Source organism: Oncorhynchus keta, chromosome 22 (genome assembly GCF_023373465.1).
Source record: "Oncorhynchus keta strain PuntledgeMale-10-30-2019 chromosome 22, Oket_V2, whole genome shotgun sequence".
Classification (NCBI taxonomy): Eukaryota; Metazoa; Chordata; class Actinopteri; order Salmoniformes; family Salmonidae; genus Oncorhynchus; species Oncorhynchus keta.
In genome coordinates, this window is record NC_068442.1 from 39,076,557 (window position 1) to 39,099,697 (window position 23,141).

Genomic DNA, 23,141 nt, shown 5'->3' on the forward strand with positions numbered 1-23,141 from the left:
AATTACTATTGTAGCTGGAAATGGATGATTTTTATGGATTATCTACATAGGCGTACAGAGGCCCATTATCAGCAACTAATCCAAGTTCATCATTTTAAAAGGCTAATTGATAATTAGAAAACCCTTTTGCAATTATGTTAGCACAGATGAAAACTGAGTATCAGCATTTGTGGGTTCGATTACAGGCTCAAAATGTCAAAGAATCCGACGTCGGTCGAGCAATGCAGTCTTAAAACGCATGGGGGCGTTGCGATTCCCTTGTGTTGTGGACATCGCCATTGAAATGCATGACATACGGCTAATGGATATTGTGAACGAGGCTTTAGGGGGTAAATTAATCGTACATTCAATATTTATACATATTTTATTTGACTTTTCTCTCTCAACACTTTCTCCAGGGCCTTTTCATTACCTTGATCAACCTCTCATCCTGACCTCCCCCCATTAAGTGGGAGTGACCACTGTTCCAATAGCACTGTCGCTTCTCAATTCTGCATTGGTGCGCTTTGGACTACACACTTGACACGCGCCTTTTCAGAAACGGATTGTCTATGCTGAGTTTGCTTTCCTTGACATGTTGTGTGTGTTGACAGTGTTGGGACTAGTTAGCGAAGATGTGCTGAAGCCACCGGTAAACGATAGCTTGTTGACAGTTATTTTTAGTTCCCGCTCGCGCACGATGAAAGAGAAACGGACTGCGAAATCACCCGTGGTGCACGGTGACAAGTGAAGTGCAAGCAGCAGTCAACAGAGGTCCCTTTTGGAAGGAATCGTAGAACGATGAAGTCGAGGAGAGACAAACTGAACATCCCCTCTCTTACTTTGGAGTAAGTTGTATGTTTTTATATGGTGTATAATTTATGCATAAATTATCTACGTAACAGAATAATTAAATGTTGTCGGGGAACCAGGGGAATTCACTTGAATAGTTACTTAAGTTACTTTACAAAGACGTCTTATGTGCTTTATACGAAAAGACAACAGGCTACAGTTGTGTTTGGACACACCTACTATGTATTTCTCAACTCTACCAGTTGCAACCAGTTTGTGGAACGCGCCACATTAATTCATTGTTCTGTCTGTGATCTATATAAGCAATAAGGCCCGAGGAGGTGTGGGATATGGCCAATATACCACGCCTAAAGGCTGTTCTTAAGCATGGTGCAACTCGGAGTGCCTGGACACAGCCCTCCCGGGTGGCGCAGTGGTCTAAGGTACTACATCTCAGTGCTAGAGGCATCACTACAGACACCCTGGTTCGAATCCAGGCTGTATCACAACCGGCCGTGATTGGGAGTCCCATAGGGCAGCGGACAATTGGCCCAGCGTTGTCCGGGTTTGGCATGTGTAGGCCGTAATTGTAAATAATAATTTGTTTTTCATTGACTTGCCAGGGTAAAAAAGTTAAATAAAATTATATTAAAAAATATATAAAAAACATACTGTTGACATTTACAGTCGTGGCCAAAAGTTTTGAGAATGACACACCTATTAATTTTCAAAGTCTGCTGCCTCCGTTTGTGTTATGGCAATTTTCATATACTCCAGAATGTTATGAAGAGTGATCAGATGAATTGCAAAGTCCCTCTTTGCCATGTAAATGAACTGAATCCCCCCAAAACATTCCCACTGCATTTCAGCCCTGCCACAAATTGACCAGCTAACATCATGTTAGTGATTCTCTTGTTAACACAGGTGTGTGTTGACGAGGACAAGGCTGGAGATCACTCTGTAATGCTGATTGAGTTTGAATAACAGACTGGAAGCTTCAAAAGGAGGATGGTGCTTGGAATCAATGTTCTTCCTCTGTCAATCATGGTTACCTGCAAGGAAACACGTGCCGTCGTCATTGCTTTGCACAAAAAGGGCTTCACAGGCAAGGATATTGCTACCAGTAAGATTGCACCTAAATCAACCATTTATCAGATCATCAAGAATTTCAAGGAGAGCGGTTCAATTGTTGTGAAGAAGGCTTCTGGGCGCCCAAGAAAGTCCAGCAAGCGCCAGGACCGTCTCCTAAAGTTGATTCAGGATCGGGGCACCACCAGTACAGAGCTTGCTCAGGAATGGCAGTAGGCAGGTGTGAGTGCATCTGCACAGTGAGGCAAAGACTTTTGGAGGGTGGCCTTGTGTCAAGAAGGGCAGCAAAGAAGCCACTTCTCTCCAGGAAAAACATCAGGGACAGACTAATGTTCTGTAAAAAGTACAGGGATTGGACTGCTGAGGACTGGGGTAAAGTCATTTTCTCTGATGAATCCCCTGTCCGATTGTTTGGGGCATCCGGAAAAACGCTTGTCCGGAGAAGACAAGGTGAGTGCTACCCTAAGTCTTGTGTCATGCCAACAGTAAAGCATCCTGAGTGTAACGATTTGGGTGTAGAAAACAACTAGCCACAAAACCCATGTGGGCAAGAGCTACCCAAGTATGATTCTCAATCAGAGACTACTACAGACAGCTGTCCCTGATTGAGAACCATACCCGGCCAAAAACAAAGAAATACAAAAACATAGAAAAAAGAACATAGAATGCCCACCCTGTGACACTGAGACCATTCATGTGTAGGGTTGCTTCTCAGCCAAGGGAGTGGGCTCACTCACAATTTTGCTTAAGAACACAGCCATGAATAAAGAAAGATACTAACCCATCCTCCAAGAGCAACTTCTCCCAACCATCCAGGAACAGTTTGGTGACGAACAATGCCTTTTCCAGCGCGATGGAGCACCTTGCCATAAGGCAAAAGTGATAACTAAGTGGGCTCTGGGAACAAAACATCAATATTTTGGGTCCATGGCCAGGAAACTCCCCAGACCTTAATTCCATTGAGAACTTGTGGTCAATCCTCAAGAGGCGGGTAGACAAACAAAAACCGACAAATTCTGACAAACTCCAAGCATTGATTATACAAGAATGAGCTGCCATCAGTCAGGATGTCACCCAGAAGTTAATTGACAGCATGCCAGGGTGGATTGCAGAGGTCTTGAGAAAGAAGGCTCAGCACTGCAAATATTGAGTCTTTGAATCAAGTTCATGTAGTTGTCAATAAAAGCCTTTGACACTTATGAAATGCTTGTAATTATACTTCACCATTCCATAGAAACATCTGACAAAAATATCTAAAGACACTGAAACACCAAACTTTGTGGAAGTTAATATTTGTCATTCTCAAAACTTTTGGCCACGACTGTAGGTGTCACGCCCTAGCCATAGAGAGGCTTTTATTCTCTATTTTGGTTAGGCCAGGGTGTGACTAGTGTGGCCATTCTAGTATCTTTATTTCTGTGTTTTCTATTTCCTTGTTTTTGGCTGAGTGTGGTTCCCAATCAGAGGCAGCTGTCTATCGTTGTTTCAGTACTGAGATGAAGCTCAGGCAGGTAGTTGGCTCCGGCAGATCCTGGCTGGCTGGCGGATCTGGAAGAGTCTGGTTGACTGGCAGATCTGGAAGAGTCTGGTTGACTGGCAGATCTGGAAGAGTCTGGTTGACTGGCAGATCTGGAAGAGTCTGGTTGACTGGCAGATCTGGAAGAGTCTGGTTGACTGGCAGATCTGGAAGAGTCTGGTTGACTGGCAGATCTGGAAGAGTCTGGTTGACTGGCAGATCTGGAAGAGTCTGGTTGACTGGCAGATCTGGAAGAGTCTGGTTGACTGGCAGATCTGGAAGAGTCTGGTTGACTGGCAGATCTGGAAGAGTCTGGCTGACTGGCAGATCTGGAAGAGTCTGGCTGACTGGTGGATCTAGCTGCTCTGGCTGCTCCATGCAGACTGACAGCTCTGGCTGCTCCATGCAGACTGACAGCTCTGGCTGCTCCATGCAGACTGACAGCTCTGGCTGCTCCATGCAGACTGGCAGCTCTGGCTGCTCCATGCAGACTGGCAGCTCTGGCTGCTCCATGCAGACTGGCAGCTCTGGCTGCGCTGAACAGGCAGGAGGCTCCGGCAGCGCAGGAGAGGGGGAAAGCGCTGGCTGCGCTGAACAGGCGAGGCGCACTGAAGGCCTGGTGCTTGGTGCTGGAACTGGTGGTACTGGATCGAGGACACGCACAGGAAGCCTGGTGCGGGGAGCTGCCACTGGCGGACTGGTGTTTGGAGGTGGCTCTGGATAGACCGGACCGTGCAGGCGCACTGGAGCTCTTGAGCACCGAGCCTGCCCAACCTTACTGGCTCGATGCCCACTCTAGCCCGGCCAATACGAAGAGCTGATATGAACCGCACCGGGCTATGCACCCGCACTGGAAACACCGTGCGCTCCATAGCATAACACGGTGCCTGCCCGGTCTCTCTAGCCCCCCGGTAAGCACAGGGAGTTTGCGCAGGTCTCCTACCTGGCATAGCCATACTCCCTGTAAGCCCCCCCCAATACATTTTTGGGGCTGACTCTCAGGCTTCCATCCGCTTCGCCGTGCTGCCTCTTCATACCAGCACCTCTCCGCTTTAGCCGCCTCCAGTTCTTCCTTGGGGCGGCGATATTCTCCAGGCTGTGCCCATGGTCCTTTTCCGTCCAGAATCTCCTCCCAAGTCCATTTCTCAAAGTAGTGCAGCCTCTCCCACTGTAGTTGCTGCTGCTCCTGCTGCTGCTGCCTCTGTTGCCTCTCCTGCGGCTCCTGCCTGTTACCACGCCGCTCGGTCCGTGTGTGGTGGGTGATTCTGTAACGGCGTTCGTTTGTCGAAGGAGAGGACCAAAATGCAGCGTGGTGGTTACTCATGTTCTTTAATAAAAAATAGCGATACATGAAATAACTAAATAAATGCAAAACAACAAACGGAATGTGAAAACCTAATACAGCCTGTCTGGTGAACAACTACACAGAGACAGGAACAATCACCCACGAAATACACAGTGAAACCCCGGCTACCTAAATATGGTTCCCAATCAGAGACAACGAGAATCACCTGACTCTGATTGAGAACCGCCTCAGGCAGCCAAACCTATGCTACACCCCTACTCAGCCGCAATCCCAATGCCTGCAAAACCCCAATACGAAACACAACATTTTAAACCCATGTCACACCCTGGCCTGACCAAATATATAATGAAAACACAAAATACTATGACCAAGGCGTGACAACACCTTAGCCAAATACATTTCAACTCAGTTTTTAACAATTTAATTTAATCCTAGTAACAATTTCCTGTTTTTGGTCAGTTCGGATCCCCACTTTATTTTAAGAATGTGAAATGGCAGAATAATAGTAGAGGGAATTATTTATTTCAGCTTTTATTTCTTTCATCACATTCCCAGTGGGTCAGAAGTTTACATACACTCAAGTAGTATTTGGTAGCATTGCCTTTAAATTGTTTCACTTTGGTCAAACATTTCGGTTAGCCTTCCCCAAGCTTCCCACAATAAGTTGGGTGAATTTTGGCCCATTCCTCCTGACAGAGCTGGTGTAACTGAGTCAGGTTTGTAGGCCTCCTTGCTCGCACACGCTTTTTCAGTTCTGCCCACAAATGTTCTATAGGATTGAGGTCAGGGCTTTGTGATGGCCACTCCAATACCTTGACTTTGTTGTCCTTAAGCCATTTTGCCACAACTTTGGAAGTATGCTTGGGGTCATTGTTCATTTGGAAGACCCATTTGCGACCAAGCTTTAAATTCCTGACTGATGGCTTGAGATTTTGCTTCAATATATCCACATAATTTTCCAGCCTCATGATGCCATCTATATTGTGAAGTGCACCAGTTCCTCCAGCAGCAAGCACCCCCGCAACATGATGCTGCCACCCCTGTGCTTCACGGATGGGATGGTGTACTTCGGCTTGCAAGCCTCCCCCTTTTTCCTCCAAACATAACAATGGTCATTATGGCCAAATAGTTATATTTCTGTTTCATCAGACCAGAGGACATTCCTCCAAAAAGTACGATCTTTGTCCCCATGTGCAGTTGCAAACCGTAGTCTGGCTTTTTTATGGCGGTTTGGAGCAGTGGCTTCTTCCTTGCTGAGCGCCCTTCCAGGTTATGTCACTGCGGATATAGATACAGGAGGGTGACTCTGGCAGCTCCGGACAGGAGGGCGACTCTGGAGGGAGGAGACTTGAGAGACAGCCTGGTGCGTGGGGCTGCTACAGGGCCCACCAGGCTGGGGAGACCTACAGGAGGCTTGGTGCGTGGAGGAGGCACCGGATGAACCAGGCTGTGGGGGAGTACAAGAGCTCTGGTGCGCAGCCTTGGCACCACTCCTCCAGGCTGGATCACCACTTTTGCCCGGCCCCTCCAGAGTGCAGGCACAGGTCGAACCGGGCTGTGGAGGAGCACTGGAGATCTGGTGCTTACCAATCGCACCTCTCCCTTAGGCTCAATGCCCACATTTGCCCGGCACTGGCGGAGTGCAGACATAGGGAGGGTTCAGTTCGCCCTAATGCCCCGGAGACACTCAGGTCTCTCGCCTGACTCTGCCAATCTCCCCGTGTGCCCCCACCAAAACATTTTTGGGGCGCCTCTCGTGCCTGTTGCGCTGCCTTCCCTCATATCGCCGCCTCTCCACTTTAGCTGCCTCCAGCTCTTCCTTGGGGCGGCGATATTCCCCAGCCTGTCTCCAGGGTCCCTGTCCGTTTAAAATCTCCTCCCATGTCCAGGAAACGCTGCTTGGGCTCTTTGTGGTGGGATCTTCTGTAACGGCTGTCGTCGGAAAGATGAGACCAAGGCGCAGCGTTCCTTGAGTTCCACATAATATTTATTGTTGAAGTGAAACTTTTTAGACAAAACAATAAAGAAAACAATGACCGAACAGCTTCGTAGTGCAAACTACCTAGTCACAAACGAAGAACAAGATCCCACACAGAAAGAGGGGAAAAAAAGCTACTTAATTATGATTCCCAATCAGAGACAACATAGACAGCTGTAAATGATTGAAAACCATACCTGGCCAAACACAAAGAAATAGAACATAGAAACATGAACATAGAATGCCCACCCAAATCACACCCTGACCAAACCAAAAATAGAGACATAAAAAGCTCTCTACGGTCAGGGCGTGACAGTTTTGCACTGGTTTCTGAAGAGCCCTCTGCTGCAACAGCACTGAAACCATATAAACAGTGTGCACTCGCGTTAGCAAAGCAGAGATCTGTACATGAAAATTAACATACAGTAGCCAGCCTTCTAGCTGGGTCAGCAACTTCTGAAAGCCGGCCTGCTACAGCATTATAGCTGAACAGGCATATTTTGACGATGGCGGATGTGTTGGGTAGTATACAGTCAGGTCCATTATTATTGGCACCCTTAAAAGGATTAGCAAACAAGACTATATTGTATGCTCCAAAAAAATGTGAAATTGTATTATTTTATACCAATATATTCGCTCCGAGAAATGTTTTTTGTTTAACAAGTAATAACAAAAATACATAAAGATTGGGGTCAAACTGATTGTTGGCCCTGTTGCTGTTTTCGATACTTTTAACACTCTACCCTTGTGAGGATCACGACACTGCGCCTTTTTTCTCAAATGTTTTCTGAGATTTGAGAACATGTTAGGAGGGATCTTAGACCATTCCTCCAGTGGCCATCGAAGTCTCTGGACTCGAACCCCAATGAAATCCTGTGGTTTGAATTGAAGAGGGCAGTCCATAAGAGCAGACAAAGGATATTATGGATCTGAAAAGGTTATGTATGGAGGAATGGTCTAAGATTCCTCCCAATGCGTTCTCCAATCTCATAAAACACTTCAGAAAAAGGCTCAGTGTCGTTATCCTCGCAAGGGTAGGGTACTGGTGTACTGAACTGGGGTGCCAATAATTGACCCCTATCTTTTGGAGGTTTTTTATTATAAAATCTCTTTCTCTGAGCAATTGTATTAGCATAAATAATGTTGGCATGCAATAAAGCTCAGTATTTGTATTTATTTTATACAGTCTTTTTTGCTCATCTTAATTATTATTATGGACCTGACTGTAAGAGTCTTCCTATAGAATACAGAGGACAGACAGCATGAGCTAATAGTATGCTCAAAACACAAGACTGTATACTGCAGTGGCGTTTGGTGGGACGAGCTGTATGAGGATGGGCTCATTGTAATGTCTGTAATGGAAGAATGTAATGGTATCAAACACATCAAACAATTGCATTCAAGCCATTACAATGAGCCCATCCTCCTATAGCGCCTCCTTCCAGCCTCGTCTGGTGTACTGGTTTGTGTAAATCTCTGATTCTCAATGGTGTCTCCATTGGGACATTAGAGGCTAGACCTATCAGACCACCAGTGTTACTTGCGGGTAGACTTGGACAAGAACGTTATCAATGTGGAAACCAGGCAAAAGTAATCAATAAGTGAAATGAAAATAACTTTCAGATAACTTCTGCTTTGACTGAAAACGGCATGTGACAAAAATCATGCTGTGACCTGCCCTGGACATTGATCTGGTGTCCTGTGTGGATCAGTTGGTGGAGCATGGCACCAGGGTTGTGGGTTTGATTCCCATAGGGGACAAGTACAACAATGTACGCACTCACTACTGTAAGAGCGTCTGCTTAATGACTAGTATCTATCCGATGACGGACTATCATAGTACCTGATTGTACAGTATATGTCTGGAAAAAGTATTCTAAAACAGCGGCTGCGGAGTTGGGTAATGCCCCACCATTTGCAAACAGTTGTTGAGTGTCTATCACGGAACTATTAGTGTCAGCCAATGAAAGTGAGATGTTGGGGTGTAGTCAGCTGATACCCAGACACTGGTTGGCAACAGCAACAATGCTGAGTCAACACACTGATCCATGTGACTGTGTCTTGTCTTACAGTTTGTCACCCACTTGCCAAAGCCCAACTCTACTGAGCCCATGCAGCCCCTGCAGCCCTTTACTAACCCTTCATCCCTGGAGGTAAGAAAGATCGCCCACATACAGCACACAGCCACACAAGTGGCTTGAGAACAGCTCCTATGAAGAACATGGGCGGCAGGTAGCCTAGCAGTTAAGAGTGTTCGGCTAGTAACTGAAAGTTTGCTGGTTCGAATCCTGAGCCGAATAGGTGAAAATATGTTGATGTGCCCTTGAGCAAGGCACTTAAAACGAATTTCTCCTGTAAGTCGCTTTGGGTGAGTGTCTGCTAAATGACTAGCTAAAATGTAATTATGAAGATAGTGTTTTAAAGCAGACTTCCTTTTACAGAAAGTATTTTTGCTTATTTCATTTGACTGATAAAAGCACAATGTTTCAATCACATTTTTATCCAAACTCTCATTTTATCCAAATGTTTTGGATAAAATGTTGCAACATGCTAAATGCAGCTGCAATTAAATGTCTTGACTATTGTAAGTCATGCTCTGTGTTTATGGTGGAAAAACAAAACATTGGGGGTTGCCTGGCAACCCCCAATGGTGCCCTGCAGAGGAAATAAAACTGATTTGACAAACAGAAGCAGCATCCAGTATGCTATGTAGTGAGCACCAAGTTATTGTAATATATGGCGATAAATCATATCTGTATCTGGTTAATTTGGCAAAACTACCAAGAATGTTGTTCAGTTCTGTTAATAGAGGAACTGTTGATATTTTAAGATTACAAATTTTTGTTTAAATTACATTATTTATTTGATCACCATCTAAGATTCTACTATTTTATAGTGTTGTGCATAAATTTGTTTCTCTATACTATCCTGAAATCTCTACACCACCCATTCCTTACCCTTAACTCAATGAAAGTTTTATCAAGGCCTTGGTCCATCATTATGTTTGGAGGGAAAAGGGGGAGGCTTGCAAGCCGAAGAACACCATCCCAACCATGAAGCACAGGGGTGACATGTTGTCAGGGTGTCATGTGTCATGTTGTGGGGATGCTTTGCTGCAGGAGGGACTGGTGCATTTCACAAAATAGATGGCATCTTGAGAAAGGAAAATTATGTGGATATATTGAAGCAAAATCTCAAGTCATCAGTTGAAGCTTGGTCGCAAATGGGTCTTCCAAATGGACAATGACCCCAAACATACCTCCAAAGTTGTGGGAAAATGGCTTAAGGACAACAAAGTCAAGGTATTGGAGTGGCCCTCACAAAGCCCTGACCTCATCCTATAGATAGTTTGTGGGCAGAACTGAAAAAGCGTGTGCGAGCAAGGAGGCCTACAAACCTGACTCAGTTACACCAGCTCTGTCAGGAGGAATGGGCCAAAATTCACCCAACTTATTGTGGGAAGCTTGTGGAAGCCAACCCTAAACATTTGACCCAAGTTAAACAATTTAAAGGCAATGCTAGGATTAAGGAATTGTGAAAAAAATTGTGAAAAACTGAGTTTAAATGTATTTGGCTAAGGTGTATGTAAACTTCAGACTTCAACTCTAGCTTGTTTATGCATCAGTTGAGGTATCTATAATCTACTTTGGTTTATATACAAGCATCATGAAACACATTCATTTGACTTTGTGAAAATCTGTTTTTTTGGATCTAACTTGCTTACCACCATGTGGTTTCTTCCTTCACAGGCTCCATGAAATGATGAGCTCTTCCTAAGTATTTGGTCACATTAATTTTGTCTATTGTTTCCTAGGAACAAGCGGTGGCTCAACTAACTCTTTGGCTCAATATACACCACTCTCCCTTACCTGTAATCTTCTAAAAAAATGAATCTCTGGTCCTGCTTCATAATCTCGGATTGCATAGTTGCTCCTGTGCAGAATAGATCCCAGGCTCCCTAGCACTATATAGTCGCTTGTCATCTCTATGAAAATAACCATATCGGCTAGACGCCCACCAATATCTTGGCACCCGGAACAAGGATAACATTTCAACCTCGAAACAGTAGCCTGAAGCTCTTCTATAGAGCTAGGGTCAAGAAAGGCGAAAAGCATCCTCTTACACTTGCATGCAATATACATTGAGTGTAAAAAACATTAAGAACACCTTCCTAATATTGAGTTGCACCCCCCCACCCCTTGCCCTCAGAACATCCTCAATTAATCAGAGTATAGACTCTAGAAGTTGTTGAAAGCATTCCACAGGGATGCTGGCCCATGTTGACTCCAATGCTTCCCACAGTTGTGTCAAGTTGGCTGGATGTCTTTTGGGTGGTGGACCATTCTTGATACACACGGGAAACTGTTGAGCATGAAAAATACAGCAATGTTGCAATTCTTGACACAAGCTGGTGTGCCTGGTATTTTCTACCATACCCCGTTCAAAGGCACTTAAACCTTTTGTCTTCCAATTTGCCCTCTAAATGGCACACATACACAATCCATGTCGCAATTGTCTCAAGGCTTAACAATCCTTCTTTAACCTGTCTTCTCCCCTTCATCTACACTGATTTTAAGTGGATTTAACATGTGACATCAATAAAGGATCATAGCTTTCACATGGATTCACCAGGTCAGTCTATGTCATGGAAAGAGCAGGTGTTCATAATGTAGAGCAGGTGCAGGTGTTCATATTGTATGTTTGTTATTTTGCAGTCTACTTCTGAATTTAACTGCATTTATTAATTGAACTTCATCACTTTAGATAATTTGCCCCTTGGAGTGCTTAGCAAATGTTACCTGTAGGTCTGTAGAACAAATGTATGTATCATGCCACACAGTTGAGTCCCTCTCAGATGTAAAAGTGTGTTCATTTATCACTTGATTTGAGAGGCTGGCCTTTTGTATTAGCACAGCGACTTCAGCACTTACCTCATCACAATATACACTTTACTTGGCTTCAACAATTAGTTAATTAATCTGCCTCTTAGATGTATTGTCATACATAAATCATTAATTTGTGAATATTTACGTTTTTTTCATTGTATTTCTTACAGTACACAAACTGTGAGGGTATTAAAAAAATAAAATACAATTATGGCATGATTTGTATGATTGTGAACTTCAAAAGAGATGTGGCACAGGCATTTTTTTTTTTACAATAAGAATTCACAAAGACAAATCTGCAGAACAAAAAACTCCCATAGAATGTAGTTTGAATGTAATACACATGGTCAACATACCTGGCATTACTGTGAACACATGACTTGTTTTAAGGGTCTCTAGGACTCTGTCACCATTGTGGCTGGTTAAGACGTGAAACAAATCCTCTTGACACCAGAGCCACACCCAGATCTTAGTTGTGTCAGTCAATAGCACTCTGATAGTTTAGGAAAAAAACAACGAACAGTCACTCTTTACTCCCACCCTCTCCCTACTAGCACTGCCTTTGCTGATAGGTACTTAATTGAGGACAGATGTATTTGTCCCACCTAGTTTAAGATGAATGCACTAACTGTAATTCGCTCTGGATTAGAGCAACTGCTAAATGACTCAAATGGAATGTAAAAAGTACTGACAATTTATATTAACATGAAATGTATAATGAAAACTCATTACACTAAATAGGTTTACCTATGTTGATGATCTCCCAGTTCCTTGCAAAACTGATTTTCGTCTTGAATTTTTTTAAATATGAGATCCTTATGTTTTAATGCTCAACACAAGAATGGAAGCAGCAATTGTTTTTAAATGTAATGAATTAAAGAAGCCTATTGTAGAGCAACAGTCTCACATTTGTTTTAGCCTAACCTTATAGGCCTATGCCTACCTCCATAGATGTTTTTATTCAAGTGTTATTGAATTGAATTATTCATCCATTTGATGCAATACATTTGTATTTATTTAATTTCATCTTGAGTATGTGGTATTTAATTAGGCTGTTTATGAATTTTATATATTCATGTATTTATATATTTAATTTGGATTCCTTTGGTTCTCCACAATATAAGGGGCCTTTACTTTATTTATAAGGAGGTCGTGAGAAAATGTGCATGAAGAGGGGACCAGGAAGATGGCGGAAGAGGATGGTGAGTTCGACTCAGGCAGTGGATTGAGCAAATTTGTAGTATCGAAAACTGGAACAAAAGGGAAATTGTGTAAAATTGGAGTGGAGGATACGTGTGTGAATGATAATGAATTGCTTCTTGTTGGGATGTGTTTGTTGAGTAAGGATGCATATGTGGGAAGCCTATTTGATGTGTCAAATGGTGACGTTTGTGCTTGGAAAAGTGGAGTCTGTCAGAGTGACCAGGAGTGGTTTTATTTTGATTAATTGTATTTCTGAAAAGCAGTGGAAGATTGCAGTGGGCCTCAAAAGAATCCAGACAACAGAAGTTTTGTGTTTTGAACTTTGGACTAGAGCACCCGTTAAAGGAGTCCTCTCAGGGGTGACGACAGATGTTCAGGTTGAATACCTGAGGAGAATTCCTGGAGTGGGTGGTGCCCGATGTCTGACACACTGGGTGAATGGAGAAAAATAAGAGCCTGTCTGTCCTGTTGTTTTTTGATGAAGAGCAAATACCTATGCATGTGAAGCTTGGTTATGTAATATACGCCGTAAGAGCTTTCTCCCCCAAATTACTGCAGTGTAAGAATTGTAAAGGATTTGGCCATGCTTCAAGTGTGTACAGACAAACAGTATACTAAAGAACAGTGTGCAGAAGGATGACGGTGTTGCAATTGTGGTAGGGATCATGATCCTGAGTTCCTGGAGTGCCCTGAAAGGGTGAAGGAGATAGAGGTGGCAAATGTTTGAGTGGTCAATCGAATCTCCTAAGCAGTGGCGATTTAAAATAATTGAGAAAACAAGTGATATTAGTGAGGATATGGTAGTGGATACACCACAGCTTGTAGTAAGTTTGTTGCCAGGCAAAATATACCCTGTCTTAAAAAGATGGATTTTGTTGCGTTCATTGCCATAGTTATAACTGTACAACACAAGTCTCAAAGAAGTCTAAGGAACCTGCATTATTATGGCTGCGGCAGAACATTTTTGGGACTGAAGACTTGCAAATGGTACTGGTGTCGGAAGACCCGCCCTCCCAGGTTCTCCTTGAGCCTGTGTAGGAGTCAGATATGTCTTGTTTTTTTTTACAGAAAAGCTGTTTGATATAGTCTATTTATTTTTTTGGTATATTGTTCAGTTGTTTGGGGAATGCAGTTTCCATCCCGCATAGTAGGTTGTAGTCTATCACAGTGCCATCCGTTTTGTTACCAAAGCATCTTATACCACCCACTACTACGACCTGTATGCTCTAGTCGGCTGGCCTTCCTTACATATTCGTCGCCAGACCCACTGGCTCCAAGTCTAAGCATAAGCATACGTCTATGCTAGGTAAAGCTCCGCCTTATCTCAGCTGACTGGTCACGATAACAATACCCACCCATAGCACGCGCTCAAGCAGTTATATCTCACTGGTCATCCCCAAAGCCAAAACCTCATTTGGCTGCCTTTCCTTCCAGTTCTCTGCTGCCAGTGACTGGAACGAATTGCAAAAATCGCCGAAGCTGGAGTTTACATTTCCCTCACTAACTTTAAACATCAGCTATCTGAGCAGCTAACCGATAGCTGCAGCTGTACATAGTCCATCTGTAAATAGCCCACCCAATCTCCCTACCTCATCCCCATATTGTTTTTATTTACTTTGCTGCTCTTTTGCACTCCAGTATCACTACTTACACACCATCATCTGCTCCTCTATCACTCCGGTGTTAATCTGCTAAATTGTAATTACTTTGCTACTATGGCCTATTTATTGCCTTACCACCTCATGCCATTTGCTTACACTGTATATATACTTTATATTAAGTTATTGACTGTACAATTGTTTATTCCATGTGTAACTCGGTGTTGTTGTTTCTGTCGCACTGCTTTTCTTTATCTTGGCCATGTCGCAGTTGTAAATGACAACTTTTTCTCAACTAGCTTACCTGGTTAAATAAAGGGAAAATAAAATAATAAATAAAGGTGGCGGGATGCACATTACATTGTGTGATTGCCAATATACCAGAGAAGAAGAAGAAATTGGCATGAACCACTTTTGGTAGCATAAGGGCCAATGGGGGCTTTCAAGAGGTTATCCCCCCCCCCCCTTCGCATGAACGACTATGGTATATCCCAACTACATCGATTACCTACCTCATCGTCGCAACAATTCGTTTTCAGCGTCGTAGAAGTCTACTGTGTGGGAATGGTAGGCCACATCAGCCAACGATGTAGTAGTACTGGCAGAAGAGAGCGTTAGTAGCCCATGTTCACTAACTAGGGACAATTAACCAACAGATGTAGGTGCTTGGATATGAAACAAAATAAAGCGACAGTGGAACCGAAAGTTGGCTTCATCAATCATGAAGCAGTTCGTTGAATGAGGTTGTAAGTCAATCTAACTGGCTAACTATTCCAATACAAAAGACTTCCACAGCGATGGAGGGTCTACCCGGGGTCCTGTATCTACCGTTTAGAATTCTTTGTTCTTTTGGATCGGAATTTGCGTTATTTTCGTTCTAAACAACATCCACTATGTCGGATCCAAGTTGCTGGACCGCAGTGCCAATCCAAAACAAGTTGCATTTTGTATCAGGAGCGATGCTAAAACGATCAAAAAGGTAGGTTGATATTAGCTGTTTAGCCAAGCTCAACGGAAACAAATGGTTGACATTTGAATGTGTTTGTATTGTTATTTTTTAGGCTTTTTTCTTGTTCCTGTGTTTTTAGACAAGTCTCTGAAAGAACACGTCTATGGTGCAGAAGTCCATCCCAGATGGACACATTGACCGCAACTTTGTTGCATTGTGTCCATTGCACACTTTCGGAAACAATGTAATACAACTTTTCTCGTTACATTGTAACTGATAAAAATAGCTGATGTTGACGCGTCATAGGCTCATTAATTTGCTTTCGATATTGTTGTCATACGCTGTCTTATCCAAATAGTTTTTGTTTCAGAGGGTGCAGCTAGGTAAACGTGGTCAGTGCTTAGTGAATGTGCTGATTGTGAATATTTGTTTTCTACAGTACAGTTATGGAAAGGTGTTTAAGTCTGTAATAAAGTTTGTTTATAACGAGAAGGGAACAACATTGGTATTTAAAAAAAACTGTCTACAGTCTGAGATTCAAAACAATGATACTATGCAGAATAAGCATATTCTTGTTTCACGTGGCATTTTGTGTTGTTCAATACTGTGCAAACCATCCTATATCTAGTATCTACTCCTTATTGGTCACCATGTGACCATATTATGTCCTTTATATTGGGCCCCTTCTGCTCAAATCCAGGAGATGATTCAGTTGACTCATCCTAGTCTTTATAATAAACTGTCTGTGTCTGTCTCTCCTGTTGATACACAAGGCCAATACTCAAAGTGAAATGCATGTTTCCCCCCTCATATTTTGTTGCTTCACTGTTTACAAAAGCCATTTGCAATTATGTTGCTTTTGGTTATATTGAAGTTTTGAAGATCATCATAGGACCTAGGCGACTGTCCCTACACCTATTAAATACTCAAGCACCCCTTTTGTTTTTTTTACAATGTCCTGTCCTGTCGCTTATGGCAAGTATTGGTTAGTATATTTGTAGTGCTTAAATACCTTTTTTTATGGTGTCACTTTTGTCATGTTTGACAAACGTGTTATCTGTCCTGTTGTGTTCCAGCCCTGTAATTAATTCCCTCAAGTTTCAGTCTCTAGTCATCATAGGTTTCTGGGCACAGCAGGTCAACAACAACACGATGCCAACACTGTTTGATGGGGCATAGCATGGCAGTGACTGTGAGAATGGTAGACTGACTACAGTAGATGGATGAAGGCCTTGAGTAGGTCACATCAATTATTTAGGTGTTGTGATATTGGTTGAGGGTAAATGCCCTTTGGCCTCTGGTTTGTTTCAGTCGAAGGAATAGGTGTGTGCGTTTTTGTCCTATTGCAATCTGTAATAGTAGTCTGTAAGGGTCTCTGCAGGTACTGAAGACTGGACAGAATGTGTGTGGACGACGCTTTTGTCCTCCTTTTTTCCATAAAATATTTTTCTCTCAGTGCTGCTCTTCCCTTCTGTGTAGGTTGTCCAGCCTGCTAGTAGTTCATGACTTCTGGATTTGGGCTACAAATCCTCAGTTTTTGCAGCCTGGTTTGGCAATGTTAGCCTGAAGGTTGCATAACAGAGGTGATCTAATCATATGTCAAAGTTTATTTTCTCAAAGTGTCTTGAACTATTCCCATTGTTATTTACAAAGCGGAACTAAAAAACCTGTGTTTTTTAAGCACTGCTTAAGTGTTTTGTTGAAGTTGGTGACTGACATGTCTGTTCCTGTTTGTGTTTCACAGTTGCCGGAGCAGCAACAGGAAGAGTCTTGGCGTGGGGACACCATCTCCCACTCTGTCACGCCCTCTCTCCCCACTCTCCGTCCACACCGGTAAGAAGCATATAAACCATCACAGGAACCTGAAGTTTGACTCCAACGTATTATTTTTGGGGCCTGCACTACACTAGGTAGACCTATGCCCTCCCATTGACACGTTTGAATGTTTGAGTTCGCTGTACTACTCCGACATAGCAGAAAAACCAACTCCTTTACTGCAAATATAAATATTTTAGATTTGTCACACTAACCGTTTGGGCCTAAAAGTTTTTGTAGATTTATGCTGTGCTGATTGTAGAAAGGAAGAGAAATCAATCTTATTGGGCAGGAACAAAAAAAAAGTTACAAAGTTGTCTAAAGTTGTCTCTTTAGTATTTGTGTTTGGTTTTGTGTTTGGTTTTGTGTTCCCCTCAGCATTTGAATCAATGGGAGTGTATATCACTCCTAGTTGTCAAGCAGGTGCACCCTATGAATAGATTTCTGTACTAGGGCCTACAAGTCAGAGATGTGCAGACACTCTCTTTCAAGTTCAATTATGTTGAGGCTTATCTTATTAGGTGGCACAATTAAACATTCATTTCGTTTACAGTTGCTTAATTGGTATCAAACAGCTCGCATGTTAATGAACGTTTGTGTCTTGAGTACAAAACAATCCAGTCACCATCAAAGACGAACCAAATTCTACTTTACAACTGCACATAGACTCCTCGATTTAATGGCCTTTGATAACTGCTGCTTTGTTTGGCACCCTACACCAGAAAGAACTATGTGAGATTTTATTTAGTCTAGCTACTTGGAGTAGCTGAGACGTGCCTCCCTCCTTAGAGGTTGCTTCATCGTTATTCAAAATATTTGAAAAAAAGCTTGAATGACTTATTCTTGTTATCCAAGCTTAATGTAATGATGGTAATCATCCCTTGTTTTTTTTCAGCTGCAAGCAGTCCCCTAGAGAGCCCCCGGAATGTATCCACCTGTGCCTCCCTCAACTTCCCATTCGCTCGCAGGTATTTTGGTACCCTGCTACACTTAAGCTCTGGATGTTTATTTGTGTGGGTGTTTATGAATTCTAAGGGCCATTTTCCTCAACCTTCAGATCATACTTACTCTAGAGTAGTAGACCAGTCTTTCTCCACCACTCTTGCACCTGGTCCTCATTCCTTGAAAACCATTTACGTTAATCAAACACAGAAAAGCGTTTCATTATTGATGGAGAGACCAGTGGCGTTGCACGCATAAGAGGTCGAGAAACAGTCGGCTCCTCTAATTCCTCCCCTTCAGAGTTTGCTTGCTCGCGTCCCTCTTGCCATTTTAATGTGGGTTTAGAAAGGATGTCACACTCAATGCAATGATGTCACACTCAATGCTCTTCTCTGTCCTGGCACCCAAATGGTGGAACAAGATTCCCCCTAAAGTTAGAGAAGTATACTGCACAACACTAACACCCTTGCCTTTTTTGCACTAACACTCACACTTGTCTTTTCTGACTAGCACTAACTTTGTTGATAGATGCTTTATTGAGGAACATTTTACTTACTATGATTGTGATACTTTTGATTTTATCCTAGAAACCTGAAGACTAATGCATTAACTATACTGTAAGTCACTCTGGATAGTAGAGCTTTAACCATTTTCAACCAATCTGCTAATCTCACAGCAAGAGGTTTTCCGGTCCAGTGTGGGTCTATACAGCAGTACACATTGATGTAGCTGTGTGTGTGCAGTAGCGGTGCGTGGGTAAAATCACTGGGGAAGCCAATCCAGGGAAAAAAAGCCATATCACAAGATACAGTACCAGTCAAAGGTTTGGACACACCTACTCATTTAAGGGTTTTTCTTTATTTTTACTATTTTCTACATTGTAGAATAATAGTGAAGACGTCACAACTATGACATAACACATGGGATCATGTAGTAACCAAAAAAGTGTTCAACAAATCAAAATATATTTTAGATTCTTCAATGTAGCCATCCTTTCCCTTGATGACAGCTTTGCACACTCTTGGCATTCTCTCAACCAGCTTCATGAGGAATGCTTTTCCAACAGTCTTGAAGGAGTTCCCACACATTCTGAGCACTTATTAGCTGCTTCTCCTTCACTTTGCGGTTCAACTCATCCCAAACCATCTCATTTGGGTTGTGATTGTGTAGGCCAGGTCATCTGATGGAGCACTCCATCACTCTCCTTGGTCAAATAGCCATTAAACAGCCTGGAGGTGTGTTTTGGATCATTGTCCTGTTCAAAAACAAATTATAGTCCCACTAAGCGCAAACCAGATGGGATGGCGTATTGCTGCAGAATGCCTTGGTAGCCATGCTGGTTAAGTGTGCCTTGAATTCTCAACAAATCACTGACAGTGTCACCAGAAAAACACCATCACACCAAAGGACAGATTTCCAGGGGCCTAATGTCCATTGCTTGCGTTTCTTGGCCCAAGCAAGTCTCTTCTTCGTATTGGTGTTCTTTATTAGTAGTTTCTTTGCAGCAATTCAACCATGAAGGCCTGATTCACACAGTCTCCTCTGAATAGTTGATGTTGAGATGTGTCTGTTACTTGAACTCCTTGAAGCATTTATTTAGGCTGCAATTGCTGAGGCTGGTAGCTCTAATGAAATTATCCTCTGCAGCAGAGGTAACTCTGGGTCTTCCTTTCCTGTGGCGGTCCATGAATACACACTTATGAGAGCCAGTTTCATCAGTGCTTGATGGTTTTTGCAACTGCACTTGAAGAAACTTTCAAAGTTCTTGACATTTTCTGCATTGACCTTCATGTCTTAAAGTCATAATGGACTGTCATTTCTCATTGTTTATTTGACCTGTTCTTGCCATAATATGGACTTGGTCTTTTTGCCAAATAGGGCTATCTTGTGGATACCATCCCTAGCTTGTCACAACATAACATATTGGCTCAAATACATTACCTTTTTTTAACAAGGCACACCTGTTAATTGAAATGCATTCCAGGTGACTACCTCATGAAGCTGGTGAGAAAATGCCAAGAGTGTGCAAAGCTGTCAAGGCAAAGGGTGTCTACTTTGAAGAATCTCAAATATAAAATATATTTAGATTTGTTTAACACTCTTTTGGTTACTAAATGATTCCATATGTGTTATTTCATAGGTTTGATGTCTACAAAGTAGAAAATAGTAAAAAAATAAAGAAAACATTTTTTTAAATGTCGTCATTGTAAACAGAGATTTATGGATATAAATGGCATATTATTGAAAAAAACAAATGTACTGTGTAACATGTCATATTACTGTCATCTGATGAAGATTTTCAAAAGGTTAGTGAATTATTTATTTTTTAATCCTACTTTTACATTTTATATTTTCTGGGACAAAATGGCTGCCTCTTGTCTTTTTGTTTCGGTGGTGATCTAATATAAATATGTGCTATGTTTTCGCCGTAAAACATTTTAGAAATCTGACTTGCTGGGTAGATGAACAAGGTGTTTATCTTTCATTTGAGCTATTGGACTTGTTAATGTGTGGAGGTTAAATATTTCGAAGAATATTTTTTTGCATTTTGCATTATGGTAATGAGCTTGAGCCGTAGTCACGATCCCGGATCCGGGATGGGTTGCCGCAAGAAGTTAACCAGTGGTGGAGAAGTACTCAATTGTTATACTTGAGTAAAAGTAAAGATACCTTTTATAGAAAATGACTCAAGTGAATGTCAGCCAGTAAAATACTACTTGAGTAGAAGTCCAAAAGTATTTGGTTATAAATATACTTAAGTATCAAATGTAAATGTAATTGATAAAATGTACTTAAGTATCAAAAGTAAAAGTATAAATCATTGCAAATTCCTTATTAAGCAAACCAGACAGCACAATGTTCTTGTTTTTTTATTTATTTACAGATAGCAAGGGGCACACACCGACACTCATATTATTTACAAATGAAGCATTTGTGTTTAGTGAATCTGTCAGATCAGAAGCAGTAGGGATGACCAGGGATGTTCTCTTGATAAGTCTGTGAATCAGACCATTTCCCTGTCCTGCTTAGCATTCAAAATGTAAGGAGTACTTTTAGGTGTGAGGGGGAAAAGTATGGAGTAAAAATTTGATTATTTTCTTTAGGAATGTAGTGAAGTAAAAGTTGTCAAATATAAATAGTAAAGTACAGATACTGAAAAAAAAATGACTGAAGTAGTACTTTAAAGTATTTTTACTTAATTACAGTGGTGTAAAGTACTTAACATTAGCCTTCCACATCTAGCTACTGTGCATATTGCACTTCCATCCTCTCAGGCCAGGGGCACAATGTATGAATTTATGGTTGGCTCAGAATCACCATTATAATCATTGGCCAGTATGGAGAATTAAGTAAAACTACAAGTCCAAATCCTTATCTCCAACCATTGCTCATTTAGGAAAGGGACAATTAGCTGGCGAGCTAGCCACCGGAGGACAACAAAACAAAGAAATGCAAGAATTTAAGTAATTCTGTCAGTATTGCTCTCGATGTGATGTGGTTGGAGTGCAGTCAAATCCAGACTGGCTTCCCTCAACACATTTTTTTTTGGTGCACCAGGACCATTCACACCATTCACTGTGTGTGTGTGTGTGTGCAACGATGTATAAATATAAAGTCATTGACTGTTGATTGAAGTGTGTTGATGTCTTTACAATGCGTTTGATAGTGGTTGTCGTAAAGTTCAACCAAGAACTGCTCAATCCTTTAAGCTGGAGCGATTTGCTTTAAGTAGGCTCTCATCCGATCCTCTTCAAAACCACATTTGGCCAGTAGTGTGCTCGCAGTTACTCAACATCCTTTTATTCACGACCCTGGATTTTCCAGTGCAACCTGTAAACACTTAGATTCCTGATGGCAACAGCCATCTCTGATTTAGAATAAAGGCACATCACATTATTGGTTATGCAAATCTAGAGAAATGTGATTTTTCTTAACCCAGATGTGATTGGAAAATACATGGTTTTATACAATGTCTCTGGAAATGGGCTGAAAAAGAACTCCACTGGACTAGAGCCCCTTCTAATGTCAGTGACCCATATCCCTGGTGATTACAGTAGAAAGAATGAAAGTGCTATGCACATTTCTTTGCTCTTTAAATTGGTGTTGGGCTAGACAAATTAAGACTGACACATAAGCCAATTGTGTCAGACTTCATATGTCAAATGAAATGTCACAGGTCAGTGGCTCACTATCACAGTCATGTTTGGTCTAAGCATGAGACTGTAGAGAGATGTAACAGTTCAAAATGTTCACCATCTCTCTCTCCTGCTGCCGTGACCTCCGCCACATGGCTCGCACTGACAGGTACTTCTTTCGCTTATCCTATTGTCCTTCATGCTTTTCTCATGCCCAGCTTTAAATTGATAACCACATTTCCTCAAACCAAAATATAAAATCCCCTTTTATTTCCTCAGCCCAGATACACTGTGACATGTGCATATTGATTACACATAACATAATTCCTCAATGTATATTACATGAACAACAAAGTAATAACAAGACACCACAAAGCGTTGTAGTGCGGGGACAACATAATATGTTATAAGGGAGTTTGGGATATGATATGTAAATATAAAAGGTTACATAACAATGCATGTGTCTTTTTTTCACCAGAACGGAAGGCAGAAGATGGTCTCTGGCGTCCCTCCCCTCTTCCGGCTACGGAACCAATCCCCCCAGCTCTACAGTCTCTGTAAGTCTCTAAACCTAACCCCACTCCACTCCCACAGGGGCCATATAAAACTGCAGTTACACAACACCACACCATTAAACAAGATAATATACAGTATACGTCTGAGGCTGACAGAGACGATGTATGTTCACTGACCATGTGACCAGACAGGACAAATCCTGACTGGAATCATCATCTGTCTGAATGAGCCATCATGTTTGACTCCTAGCCTGCGGTGGATAATGTCCATAGGACATGCATATATTAAGTGTGACGTGATGGGCTAATGTTCTGTATTTGTGCTCGTAATATGATTTTATGCTTTTGAAGAGCGTTATCAATGGTCTGGTGTCTTAGTGGTTCGCACTCAAATGCCCTCATCTTATATTTTTCTTACCCTGTGAATATTGTTAATG

General features: G+C 42.1%; 1 protein-coding gene across 5 annotated transcripts in view; it reads left to right on the forward strand.

The window, feature by feature from the left end:
* The first annotated feature begins 278 nt into the window (after positions 1-278).
* LOC118400668 (microtubule-associated serine/threonine-protein kinase 3-like) overlaps positions 279-23,141 on the forward strand; it is a 51,989-nt gene continuing 29,126 nt past the window's right edge. Inside the window, exons 1-6 of one of the 5 annotated variants that reach the window (XM_052475179.1) lie at positions 279-827; positions 1,096-1,214; positions 8,733-8,813; positions 17,041-17,129; positions 18,007-18,079; positions 22,668-22,746. In XM_052475179.1, coding sequence (XP_052331139.1) covers positions 1,159-1,214; positions 8,733-8,813; positions 17,041-17,129; positions 18,007-18,079; positions 22,668-22,746 — 378 coding nt within the window. In that variant the 5' untranslated portion in view covers positions 279-827; positions 1,096-1,158. Of the gene's footprint in view, positions 828-1,095; positions 1,215-8,732; positions 8,814-14,844; positions 15,327-17,040; positions 17,130-18,006; positions 18,080-22,667; positions 22,747-23,141 lie in introns of those variants that run through there. The other 4 variants (XM_052475180.1, XM_052475181.1, XM_052475183.1 and 1 more) reach the window with 4 other exon arrangements.